This window comes from Dendrobates tinctorius, unplaced genomic scaffold (genome assembly GCF_039654945.1).
Source record: "Dendrobates tinctorius isolate UK_male_01 unplaced genomic scaffold, ASM3965494v1 ptg000017l, whole genome shotgun sequence".
NCBI lineage: Eukaryota > Metazoa > Chordata > Amphibia > Anura > Dendrobatidae > Dendrobates > Dendrobates tinctorius.
In genome coordinates this window covers 3,237,767-3,251,771 of record NW_027361685.1, presented here as the reverse complement: position 1 = coordinate 3,251,771, position 14,005 = coordinate 3,237,767, and the positions used below count along the sequence as shown (strand labels likewise).

The 14,005-nt window shown below is 49.7% G+C and overlaps 1 protein-coding gene across 1 annotated transcript in view; it reads right to left on the bottom strand.

Annotated features, from left to right (window-relative positions):
- LOC141082385 (uncharacterized) overlaps window positions 1–13,376 on the bottom strand; it is a 31,647-nt gene extending 18,271 nt beyond the window's left edge. Inside the window, exons 1-5 of the mRNA XM_073566324.1 lie at window positions 13,326–13,376; window positions 9,211–9,390; window positions 9,004–9,127; window positions 8,823–8,920; window positions 8,534–8,624 (exon numbers count right to left, since the gene is read on the bottom strand). Coding sequence (XP_073422425.1) covers window positions 8,534–8,624; window positions 8,823–8,920; window positions 9,004–9,127; window positions 9,211–9,390; window positions 13,326–13,376 — 544 coding nt within the window. The remainder of the gene's footprint in view (window positions 1–8,533; window positions 8,625–8,822; window positions 8,921–9,003; window positions 9,128–9,210; window positions 9,391–13,325) is intronic.
- Window positions 13,377–14,005: the final 629 nt, after the last annotated feature.

Sequence of the window (14,005 nt, the reverse complement as noted above, 5' to 3'; positions counted from 1 at the left end):
TTGTGATTGTATACCTGGATGATATCCTCATTTATTCTAGCGATCGGGACACTCATTTGCAGCATGTTAGGCAGGTGTTACAGTTGCTCCGGGAGAACCAGCTCTATGCTAAGCTGGAAAAATGTTTATTTTTTGTCCAGGAGTTGCCCTTTTTGGGATATATTGTGTCCGCAGCTGGTTTTAAAATGGACACCGCTAAGGTGCAAGCGGTGTTGCAATGGGAGAGGCCGGAGAGTCTGAAAGCACTCCAGCGGTTCCTTGGGTTTGCGAATTATTATAGGAAATTTATAAAACACTTTTCGACTGTCGCCAAACCGCTCACGGACATGACAAAAAAGGGTGCCGATCTGGCGAACTGGCCTGAGGTGGCTATACGTGCATTTGAGCGTCTGAAAAATAGTTTTGCTTCAGCCCCCATTCTGGTGCAACCAGACGTGTCTAAACCTTTTGTGGTAGAGGTTGATGCGTCGGAGGTGGGAGTGGGGGCAGTACTGTCTCAAGGCTCGTCCTTGAGCGAGATGCATCCATGCGCCTACTTCTCCAAGAAGTTGTCGCCGGCCGAACGGAATTATGATATCGGCAACAGGGAGTTGTTGGCCATCAAACTGGCTTTTGAGGAATGGCGACACTTCTTGGAGGGGGCGGCTCACCAGGTCACAGTTATCACCGACCATAAGAATCTGCTCTACCTGGAGTCGGCCAAGCGTCTGTCTCCTAGGCAGGCTCGCTGGGCATTGTTTTTTACTCGTTTCAATTTTCTTGTGACGTACCGTCCCGGGGCTAAAAACACCAAGGCGGATGCTTTGTCTAGGTGTTTTCAGGGGGGAGAACCTCGGGAAGAGCCGGTACCCATCCTCCAGAAAGGGGTAGTGGTCTCGGCTCTCATGACTGAGGTAGAGGCGGAGATTGCCGAGGCCCAAGAGGAGGTACCACCAGGACTTCCCGCCAACAAATCATTTGTACCCCTGCATCTTCGGCCTAAGGTGTTGAAGGAACACCACGATTCGGTACTGGCTGGTCACCCAGGGGTGAAGGGCACCTTAGAGCTGGTATCGCGTCGTTTCTGGTGGCCCAAAATCCGGCAGGTCGTGGTCTCGTACGTGGCAGCTTGCATCACGTGCGCTAGGGCTAAGTCACCCCGAACCCGTCCTGCTGGCACGCTACAGCCTCTGGGGGTACCCAATAGGCCATGGACAGAAATCTCCATGGATTTTATCACTGACTTGCCAGCCTCGGCAGGGAACACGGTCATCCTGGTGGTGGTTGACCGTTTTTCAAAGATGGCGCATTTTGTGGCGTTGTCCTCTTTACCCAATGCTAAGATGTTGGCTCAGGTATTTGTGAAGGAGGTGGTCAGACTCCACGGAGTACCGTCTGACATAGTATCTGATAGGGGTACGCAATTTGTGGCGAGGTTTTGGAAAGCTTTTTGCTCAAGGTTGGGGATCAAGTTGTCACATTCATCGGCGTTTCATCCACAGTCTAATGGACAAACTGAGCGCATGAACCAAAATCTAGAACAGTATTTACGATGCTTTGTGTCCGACAACCAGGAGGAGTGGTCTACTTTCCTTCCTCTGGCCGAATTCGCATTAAATAATCACCGCCAAGAGTCATCAGGAGAGTCTCCATTCTTTTGTGTGTACGGTCAACATCCTCAGTTTTGTACCTTACGTCAGGGTGACTCCGGGGGTGTCCCGGAGGAGGATCAGCTAGGAGCCCAATTGTCATCAGTCTGGAGGCGGGTGAAACAGCGTTTGTTGAGCATGAGTGCCAGGTACAAACGGGTGGCTGACAGTAGACGCGTGCCAGGTCCGGACCTGTGTGTGGGTGAATGGGTGTGGTTAGCTACGAAGAACATAAAACTCAAAATCCCTTCTTTAAAACTGGGTCCAAGGTTTATTGGGCCTTTTAGGATTTCTGCCATCATTAACCCAGTAGCTTATCGGTTGGAACTTCCCGCGGTGTACAAGATACACAACGTGTTTCACAGGGCTTTATTGAAAAAGGTGGTAGGCTTGGTGGACACGACGCCGATGCCACCTCCAGTCATGGTGGATGGCGAGTTAGAGTTCGAGGTCGCCAAGGTAGTGGACTCTCGAGTAGTACGCCGTACTCTTCAGTATTTGGTGCACTGGCGGGGGTATGGTCCAGAGGAGAGGTCTTGGGTTCCAGCCTCAGACATACATGCGGATCGGCTGGTCAGTTCTTTTCACTGTCGTCATCAGGACAAGCCGGGTCCTATGAGTCTTGAGGGCCCTGGGGTCCCTCGTAGAAGACGGGGTACTGTCATGTCGGACGCTGTTCACACCACAGCATCCGGCAGGCAGAGGTAGTTCCACCTCCAGCCACTATAGCCTCAGTGGCGCCGGCCTGATCTTCAGGCTCTCGGGGGTTAATCCTGCTGGAGACCAGGTTGGATGGTTAGTCACGCCCACGGTCTTTAAATAGTCATGCTGGCCTATGGGCGTCGCCGATTATAGCTTGTGTTTCATACCAAGTGGTTCCGGTCTGGAGTGGAGGTGTTCAAGAGAGAGAGATTCATATCTGGTGTCGTATGATCCATCGTTATCCTTTCTCCTTCCCATATTTGTGTTTAGTTGTGCCCTGTTCACATTACTGTTTATTCCTGTGTGTGTGCGGCGCAGTGCAGTTTAAGTTCTCCCTGTCTGTCATTATTTGTGTGGGAGCTTTGGTGGTGACTTCTCACTGGGTGGAGGGTGGAGGGTTAAGTGCAGGGCTGAGCAGGAGATAAGGAAAGGTCGGAGGCTCAGGCATTTGCACCTTCAGCAAAAACCCTGGGTTGAGGGTCAGACAGGGTTTCCCCTAGTAAAGGGACACCACAGGGGCCCCGGGTATTTCAGCCTTAGTTGAACTAAGCCCCCGTGACACCTCGATGACAGCCGGAGAGCTACATAGCCTAAAGACAGAAAGGGGAAAAACTAAACTGCCCCAGAGCAGACCCCAAAGCAATAGGCAGCCCCAACATATAATGACGGTGAAGCAAGATGAAAACACTAACACAGATAGAAAGATAGGTTGAGCAAACAATGGGGCCCAAGCTAACTACATAGGACAGGATAGGAAAGCTGCTGTCTGCCATCCGCAAAAACCCTATCAAAATGAGCCAACCGACTGATAGGAAAAACTGGCCCTGAAGTCGCTAGGCTTCAAAAGACTATATCAGCACTCAGGTATATTCTGAAGACAGAGCAAAAGATCAACAGATCAGAGACAAAAATGGTATTCAGCTCACCCCCGGCCGGGGATGGCAGAACTCCCAAAAAACAAGGCAAAACAAAAACAAAACTGAAGAGTACAAAGCAGAGCAGAAAAACTTAGCTTTGAGACGCAGGAATCAGACTGGTCTACAAGAATCCAGCAGGAAAATCACCAGCCAGGAAGAAGGGCATCGGCAGCCTTATATCCAGTCCTCAATTCCAGCCACCCAGTTATCATCTAGCTGCCCAGGTGTTTGGTAATCAGTCTCACTACCTTCCTTCACCAGAGGAAGGAGTTCATCAGACCTCAATGATGAAGGGAAAAATGAACTCACAACAGGTATGGCTGGTGATTCTGTTATGAATGAGTCACCGAGGAGGACAACAAAAAGCTAAGTCCCAGAAAACCAGAAAGGTTGGTAACTATGCAGATTGAAGATCCCTGATCCTAACCACACAACTAGCAGTAGCAGTGGAGCGTTCCTTCGATGATCCAGACGCCTCGTCACCGCCGGAGGACTACATAAGCCTAAAGCAAGAAAAGGGGAAAACTAACTGCCCCAGAGCAGACCCCAAAGGAATAGACAGCCCCCACACATGTATTGACGGTGAAACAAGATGAAAACACAAACACAGGCAGGAAAATAGGCTGAGCAAACGATGGGGCCCAAACTAACTATAAAGGAAAGGAAAGGAAAGACACTGTCTGCAATCTGCCAAAAACCCTACAAAAATAATGTCCAACACTTCAGATAACAAAATTAACCCAGAAGTCACTAGACTTCTCCCACTATATCAGCACTCTGAAATATTCTGAGACAGAGCAAAAAGAGGCCAATCTAATAAGGGACTAAAAAGCAAGTTGGCAAATACAGATAAATAGGAGTAGAAATTCAGCACAGCCCCAGCCGGGGCTGGCTGAACACACAAAAAACTGAATAGACCAACAAAATCAAGTGTGAACATTAGCAAAAACACTTAGCTTGAAAAGGCTGGAACAGAGCTGAAAACCAAGACCTGGAAAGCAGAAGCAATCACCAGCAAAGACTAGGGCGTCGGCTGTCTTAAATCCAGTCTAAGATTCCTGAGGTCCAATCGTCATCCTCATTATCAGGTGGCAGATCTCTACTGATTAAATCAGCCTCACTACCTCCTGTTACCACCAGAGGGAGTCTGGAAGGAGAACTCACTGCTGGTGGACCAGAGAATGAGGTCACAATAGGCATTATCAACAATAATATCAACACTATTATATGCATTATGAAATAATGGGGGCAGGTCAGTGAGGGATTAGCGACCTGTCAAAAGCCAATACAGATGAATATGTAAATCAAAAAGAAAAAAATAGAAAGGCACTAAGAAACAGTCTACTTACTGGTGGAGTGGGTGGACTCTGAGTCAGCAACACTTTGCAGGGTGAAAGCACGGTAGTGAAGGTGCTTGCTTGAAGAAGCACACAAGACAATCCAAAAAAAAAAGGAAAAAAGCAGCACACTCCGTTTACCGTATCATAAAAAACCTAAGTCCTTTATTTCAGAAAAGCATACATGGACAAGGTTTGTGAGGGCAGGATAAGTGCAGGCAAGAAACAGGACTATGGCCGTTTTGTGCTGCTTTTTTCCTTATTTTTTGGACAGATGTGATGATTACATATTCATCACATAAAGCCCCGCCCCGAAGCACGAGATTCTCATTAACTGAAAACTACAAATACAGATTAAACAACAACCACAAGACGGATTTCATCACCAGGTATCATTGTAATCAGTATAACGGCGCTGACCTGACAGTGTCTGGAGGTTACTGTGCACAATCCGGCTGACAGGTTCCCTTTAAATTTAGATCTTAGGCATTTGGAAGAGGCAATGGAGAGATTTTTTTTTTTAAGACTATCAGGGAGTTACAGACTCACATTAGGCAGGAAGGCCGATCCCACCACAATCAAACTATCATACAGAAGGAACAGGTTAAAAAAAGACATAGAATAAAAAAATATGTTACATCCCCAACAACAACGTACATACGAGGGGAGAACACTAAACTGGAGCTGCACTCATTTATGGTGGACAATTGGAGCCACTATGAGTCCTGACCAGAAGAGTAGAGAAAGTATTAGCGCCCCCATTTCAGGAGAGATTGTGGAGTAATCTGAATTCCTTAGGATGGAAAGCATAATGGAATTTATGACATGGGGTGAATCCATGACGCCAGGGCTGGAGCCAACACATCTCCTGCAGGCGGGAATAAATGTATATTATAGCCATCAGCCACGCACAGCTTAGAGATCTATCATGGCACAGGTGGAATGTTTGTCCTGTAGATTATCACAATCCTCCTTGAAATTACCATATTTTTTGGACCATAAGACGCACCTAGGTTTTAGAAGCAGAAATTAGGAAAAAAATGAAGCAAAAAATGTGGTAAATTCTGTACTTAATATCCCCTATCCTGGTATATATGGTCCCCTCATCCCCATTCTGATACCAATGGCCCCCTTATCCCCTATCCTGGTAAACATGGCCCCCTCATCCCTATCCTGGTATACATGGATCCCTCATCTCCATCCTGGTATACATGGATCCCTCATCCCTATCCTGGTATGCATGGCCTCATCCATATCCTGGTATGCATGCCCCCTCATTCCTATCCTGACAGGAATGATCACCCTCATCCCTATCCTGGTATGCAGGGCCCCATCCTCAGCCTGGTATTGTGAAGTACAGTATTTAGATGTATGGGGCATCTTGTTCTCAAAGACTCCATTTTTGTGTTTGCGACGCCATTTTGTTGTTCACGAGTTAAATTTTGTAACTAGGGGAAAGTTCACGGCTGTAATAAAACCAGACTGTTCCAGCTTGCACGAGATATGAGACCCTGATGAATGTGCTATTGTTCTATTCTCTGCATCATGTAACTAGGGACATATTCCGATTTTCTTGCAAAACTATTGGCTTATAAAGTAAATGTATTACGACGATGCTATTGGTAGCTGAGTATTTTGCATAATTAAGCAAAATACTATAAAAAGGTGACATAATAAACGGGGTTAGTGATCTGCCTTGATCCTCCCATACAGAGGCATATGTCTCCGTCTGGTCATTCCCAGTTGCTAGCAATGCCCCGTGGATTAATTTGGAAATCACTTGGTCCACCGTGAAGGGTTAATTTAGCCCTCCCTCTATAGCTCCCCAACAGCAGGTATGCATAGCCGCATCTCATCCTAGTATGCATGGTCCCATCCCTATCTTGGTATGCATGGTCCCATCCCTATCCTGGTATGCAGGGCCCCCATCTCTTCCAGGAATGCATAGCCGCATCTCGTCCTAGTATGCATGGTCCCATCCCTATCCTGTTATGCATGGTTCCATCCCTATCCTGTTATGCAGGGCCCCATCTCGTCCTGGTATGCAGGGCCCCAGCTCATCCTGGTATGCAGGGCCCCATCCTTATAAGTAGCCCCCACCCCCATCCTGGTATGCAGGGTCCCAACCTCATCCTAATATGCATGGTCCCCCATCCCTATCCTCGTATGCACGGACCCCCATCCTTATCCTGGTATGTATGGGCCATTCTCGTCCTGGTATGCAGTGCCCCATCACACAACATTAAAAAAAACAAACCATTACACTTACCTACCCGGCGCTTCCTTGCAGTGTCCTGCTCCGGTGCCAGCAACTGCTATATACTTGTAAGCAGTGCTGAGAACAGTGAGAATTCATGAATATTCATTTATCTTAAGTAGCAGCACACGTGACCGCCGGTAGCAGCAGGAAGCCGGTGGCTGACACTGTGTGCTACTGAAGAGCAATGAATACTCACTGCCCTTTGCGTGCACAGTCCTGGCAGCTGTTCTCTGCTTGTGAGCAGCGCGTGACATCCCTGCCATGTGCTGCTTACAAGCATATAGCAGTTGCTGCATCGGAGCAGGACGCTGCGAGGGAGCGCGGGGTAGGTAAGTGTAATGGTTTGTTTTTTAATGTTTTCTGATGGGGTCATGCATACCAGGATGGGGATGGGGGTGCGGGCCAATTATAAGGATGGGGCCATGCATACCAGTACCAGGGTTAGGGGCTAATCATATCAAGATACTATTATTAACGAGAAATGAATATTCATTGCCCTCCAAGCCCATGGGCATGTAATGCAGTGAGTATTCATTTCTCTTTAGCCACAGCAACAGGAGTTAGCTGCAGCCACCGGCTCCAGCCTCCTGTGACCCGCTGCTCCGCTGATGCCGTTCCCCCACCTACCCACCACAGCCAGAGCCGGTACATCCGGACTATAAGACGCACCCCCCATTTTACTCCACATTTTTGAAGGAAAACAGTGCGTCACATAGTCCGAAAAATACGGTAGATTTTATACAAATTGAAAAGTCAGGATAAAGGGAAACTCTGCTGTTACTCTACAGAAATTCACACTTGGCCTCACTGCACATTTACTGTTGTCGATCATAAAAGGGAAGTTTGGCCAGAAAGACTGGACCTGGTCTTGTAGGGACCATGAGACATTCAGCAGCACAGAAGGGAGAGAAGATTCATCCGATAAGATCTCAGGGATCTAGGAAGCCAACAGCATCATTACCCTCCGCTTTCTCTTACAGGCCCAGCATAAGATTTTTCTTCAAGTGATTTTCTATCTTGTCAGCACATTCTACGTACGCTGTCATTTGGCTTTATAGTTACAGATCTGGGCAGGTAGCGGTCAGCGTCTCCCAATGTGAAGGAGAGAATGGCTAATGAAATCAATTATTAACCCTTATATAAGTCAGTTCAGATATGGTGTACCAAGATGGCGTCTGTGTCTTCAGACAACACCCTGGAAGGAATCCTTGGAATGCAGAAGCTGAGATACTGGATACCATATATGGAAGTGAAGCTGAAATGGACCTATCATAGACTGACACTGGCTACTCAGGAGATTGTGTGACACCCATTTCCTGACTCTCTGTCTTGAGAATAAACTTCAGTTGTATGCAAGCCTTTGCTGAGAAAAGAGTAGACATCTAACTCTGTAAGCGTGCACTCGGCCTATATTGGGTCAGGTACAAGCAATCATATAGATCTCGCACTAAGGAATCACCCTCACACTAATCCCAGGGGGTAGGAGGATCCTCCAGGTTGTAAGGTCTATAGAAAAGGGCTTTCAATGCCCAATGTCATTAGAACAGTTTTGCGTGGAGGAGAATGTTGTGGTCTAGAGGCAAAATGGTGATCATGGTAATAAGGCCGGACTACACCACCGATAAAGCAGCCACAGCCGGTGACTGAGAGGAATCTGTGACTTCTCTGCATTCAGTGGTTACTACTTACCTGGGTAGTCATATGTGGGAATCTTCTCTTTACACCACTCATCACCCCTCACATATGTCTCTGTAGTATTAATATGGGTCAGATCTTCACCCTGAAACAAATATTGTAAAAGTCACCGACAGATGGAGAAGTCCCATCTATGATCAGCTCTAATCCTGCCATCTCCACCGTTCTCATTACACAAGTATAAAACATATAATACTGGTGGATAAAACAAGACTGAGCACAAGACCTTCACAGCCGTCTACACATCATAGGGGAGATCTCCTGACACCTTATCTCCATCTACCTGATGATCCTGAGGAGCACTGGGATCTTCTTGGTTACAGTCCTGTGGAAGAAGAGGACGGGGACATCTCTCTGGTGTTGTCCTCTTACTGGATAGAGCTGGAGGAAACACATACAGGGACTGAATTCATTCTCTACATACAGATAATTATAGGCCGTGTGTATTTAGTCCTGTCTATTACCTGGTGATGTGAGGGGCTGGGGAACCTCCATTATGACGTCCTTGTACAGATCTCTGTGTCCTTCTAAATACTCCCACTCCTCCATGGAGAAATAGACAGCGACATCCTGACACCTTATAGGAACCTGACACATACAATGATACCGTCATCCCCCCGATCCCATCATAGTGTTACTGTATAATGTCCCAGCATTCCCAGCAGTGTCACCTCTCCAGTCAGCAGCTCAATCATCTTGTAGGTGACTTTTAGGATCTTCTGGTCATTGATGTCCTCATGGATCAGGGGGTGAGGTGGAGGCCCCGTGATTGGGCTCAGGGATCTTCCCCATCCCTCAGACACAGGGTCCTGACAGCGATCACTAGAGGTCTTCTTCACCACTGTGTAATCCTGGTTATGGAGAGACACATTAATAAATCTCACTACAGACATTCCCAGAGTCCTCACCTCTCCAGTTCTGTCCATCTGTTATTCCCATAGATAAGAATGATGTAATGTGACGTCATCAGAATCTCTCACCTCTCCAGTGAGACGGAAGAGGATCTCTAGGGTGAGGTGTAACATCCTCTCCGCCATCTTGTCTCTGTCCATATCCATCCTTGATGGGTAAATCAGGAAAATTCTCTTCTGTAGAAGATCTTCACTGAGAGGATCCGATATTGTAGAGACCTGAATGAGAAGAAGATGATCCGATGTAACATCATAAGAATCCTGTGTAATAATACAATTACTGGAGATAATAAGGGAAACATATGAGGAGATTTATTATCTTACAGGGTTTAGTTTTCTCCCCTGACATCTACTAATAAAACCTATATATTTAGGCCACAGACAACAAGCAGTTTCCTCCTCGGAGTCGGCAGCTGAACACGTTCCTCATAGACTCATCTTCCATAACGCTAATTCTCGTCTCATTACCGACACTGGAATCGGCATTAGCAATACTGCAGGAGAGATTCATTACACGCGACATGAGAAATAACTCCTTCATGGTGAGGATGACATCTTCATCTTCTACTGCGGCTCTAGAGACAGATGTGGCCAGAGTCGGTCACTGCCTCCATCCCCACCGGCCGTCTATATGAAGGTTTCCCGTCTTCCCCGCACTGGAATCTTCTCTCCCGTTAGATCTCAGCTCTGAGTCACACACAGAAGTTTGAGGCTTTTCTGGAAGAACAGGACAGGAGAGATCTGAGGCCGATGTCTCCATGTACAGGGTTTCCCCTCGGGATAAGAGGCTTTTCTATCCCTTTCCCCCAATTAGAGGGGACACCTGTGGATATCAGGGTCTTTACCGGCTGCAGTCCTGGGGGGATTTACTCGGCAACGTGGACGTTGGACAAACGTCACCATCAATTCCCATCAGAGTGAAGGAACATCGCTCCTCTATTCAGCTCTATGGATCCAGGATGAAATCCACTGCGGCCCCTGCAAGAAAAGAGCGAAGTCTGGTGAGACCCCGGAGGCCGGAGATTTCTACAGCTGCTCTGTGCACACAGGACCTGTGATGAGGTCACAGGAGGGGAGGAGTCAGGGGTCACATGATCAGGGGCCTCGGTGTGTGCAGGACTCTGCTGTGCTGGTTGTCATGGTGCTGGATGAGGGGGAAGTTTCTGTGTGGGGTCAGGAGGGGTTTACAGGGGGGATGTAGCAGAACCGTGTGTGTACAAGGTGTACGGAGCGGAGCCGTGTGTGTACGAGGTGTACGGAGCGGAGCCGTGTGTGTACGAGGTGTACGGAGCGGAGCCGTGTGTGTACGAGGTGTACGGAGCGGAGCCGTGTGTGTACGAGGTGTACGGAGCGGAGCCGTGTGTGTACGAGGTGTACGGAGCAGAGCCCTGTTTGTATGAGGTGTACGGAGCGGAGCCGTGTGTGTACGAGGTGTACGGAGCGGAGCCGTGTGTGTACGAGGTGTACGGAGCGGAGACGTGTGTGTACAAGGTGTACGGAGCGGAGCTGTGTGTGTACGAGGTGTACAGAGCGGAGCTGTGTGTGTACGAGGTGTACGGAGCGGAGCCGTGTGTACGAGGTGTACGGAGCGGAGCCGTGTGTGTACGAGGTGTACGGAGCGGAGCTGGGTGTGTGCGAGGTGTACGGAGTGGAGCCGTGTGTGTACGAGGTGTACGGAGCGGAGCCCTGTGTGTACGAGGTGTACAGAGCAGAGCCCTGTCTGTATGAGGTGTACGGAGCGGAGGCGTGTGTGCACGAGGTGTACGGAGCGGAGCTGTGTGTGTACAAGGTGTACGGAGCGGAGCTGTGTGTGTACGAGGTGTACGGAGCGGAGTCGCGTGTACGAGGTGTACGGAGCGGAGCCGTGTGTGTACAAGGTGTACGGAGCGGAGCTGTGTGTGTACGAGGTGTACGGAGCGGAGTCGCGTGTACGAGGTGTACGGAGCGGAGCCGTGTGTGTACGAGGTGTACGGAGCGGAGCCGTGTGTACGAGGTGTACGGAGCGGAGCCGTGTGTACGAGGTGTACGGAGCGGAGCCGCGTGTGTACGAGTTGTACGGAGCGGAGCCCTGTGTGTACGAGGTGTACGGAGCGGAGCCGTGTGTGTACGAGGTGTACGGAGCGGAGCCGTGTGTGTACGAGGTGTACGGAGCGGAGCCGTGTGTGTATGAGGTGTACGGAGCGGAGCCGTGTGTGTACGAGGTGTACAGAGCGGCGCCGTGTGTACGAGGTGTACGGAGCGGAGCCGTGTGTGTACGGGGTGTACGGAGCAGAGCCGTGTGTGTACGAAGTGTACAGAGCGGAGCCGTGTGTGTACAGGGTGTACGGAGCGGAGCCATGTGTGTATGAGGTGTACAGAGCAGAGCCGTGTGTGTACGAGGTGTACGGAGCAGAGCCATGTGTGTATGAGGTGTACAGAGCAGAGCCGCGTGTGTACGAGGTGTACGGAGCGGAGCCGTGTGTGTACGAGGTGTACGGAGTGGAGCCGTGTGTGTACAAGGTGTACGGAGCAGAACCGCGTGTGTTCGAGGTGTACGGAGCGGAGCCGCGTGTGTACGAGGTGTACGTAGTGGAGCCCTGTGTGTATGAGGTGTACGGAGCGGAGTCATGTGTGTACGAGGTGTACGGAGCGGAGCCGCCTCTGTACGAGGTGTACGGAGCAGAGCCCTATGTGTACGAGGTGTACGGAGCGGAGCCGTGTGTGTACGACGTGTACGGAGCAGAGCCCTGTGTGTACGAGGTGTACGGAGCGGAGCCGTCTGTGTACGAGGTGTACGGAGCAGAGCCCTGTGTGTACGAGGTGTACGGAGCAGAGCAATGTCTGTATGAGGTGTATGGAGCTGAGCCGTGTGTGTATGAGGTGTACGGAGCGGAGCTGTGTGTGTACGAGGTGTACGGAGCAGAGCTGTGTGTACGAGGTGTACGGAGCGGAGCCGTGTGTGTACGAGGTTTACGGAGCGGAGCCGCGTGTGTACGAGTTGTTCGTAGCGGAGCCCTGTGTGTACGAGGTGTACGGAGCAGAGCCGTGTGTGTACGAGGTGTACGGAGCGGAGCCGCATGTGTACGGGGTGTACGGAGCGGAGCCATGTGTGTTCGAGGTGTACGGAGTGGAGCTGCGTGTGTACAAGGTGTACAGAGCAGAGCCATGTGTATACGAGGTGTACGGAGCGGAGCCGTGGGTGCACAAAGTGTATGGAGCGGAGCCGCGTGTGCACGAGGTGTACGGAGCGGAGCTGCGTGTGTACGAGGTCAACGGAGCTGAGCCATGTGTGTGCGAGGTGTACAGAGCTGAGCCGTGTGTGTACGTGGTGTACGGAGCTGAGCCGTGTATGTACGAGGTGTACGGAGTGGAGCCGTGTGTGTACGGAGTGGAGCCATGTGTGCACAAGATGTACGGAGCGGAGCCGCATGTGTACGAGGTGTACGGAGTGGAGCCGTGTGTGTACGAGGTGTACGGAGCAGAGCCGTGTGTGTACTCTGTATACCACCATCTTCAGTCACAGACCCCTCCGTGTACACTGTATACACCTATGATCCCTCAGCTTCAGGCGCAGACCCCTCTGTGTACACTGTATACACCCGTATACTTCCAGCTTCGGTTGCAGACTCCTCTGTGTTCACTGTATATACCTGTATACTCCCAGCTTTGGTTGCACACTCCTCTGTGTATGCTTTATACACCTGTATACCCCCAGCTTCGGTCATAGACTTCTCTATGTACTCTGTATACACCCGTATACTCCCAGCATCGGCTGCAGACTACTCTGTGTATGCTGTGTACCCCTGTATTCCCCCAGCTTTGGTCGCAGACCCCTATGTATGCTATGTACACCCGTATACCCCCAGCTTCAGTCACAGACCCCGCATCTCTCACACTGTAGAACTGATGCTGGACACATGGTAAAACTGCAGTCGTCGGTCTCTCATCTCTCGCACTTATACTGATAACATAAGATGGAGTCAGACGAACCCTCCTACAAAACGTGAGAACAAAGTCATTACTACAGGACTGTGTGAGAAAGGGATTTATTCTACAAGAAATGCTGGGGCCACAAATGAGAGAATCCGGGCCCCGTGGCTGGATACTCCGGGCCCCCAGCGTGTTAGGACCAGACGGCGTCTTTGTCCCTGGAGCTTCTCTACTCGGGATAATGAGACTCTGATCTTGGTCATCCGTATGGATAATGGAAATGGAATTACAAAGCTTCTCATAGACTTTCCATGTTAGACACGGACGGCACATGCACAGCACACAGACGGCTCATGTACAGCACACGGACGGCACATGTACAGCACATGGATGGCACATCTACAGCACACGGACGGCACGTTTACACGGACCCATAGACTTGTATTGGCCCTTTGTCATCTGTGCTGCTGGTAAAACATGGACATAAGAGCAGCACCATAGGTCAAATAGGGGACACGTGGCATCTGTGAAAAACATGACAAGTCTTGTGAAGGGGCCGTACAGTCACATAATAGAAAACATTAGCAGAATTGCCGTCTTTTTCTACATCCTACCTCATAAACAGCAGATTAAAAACAAGTCCTAC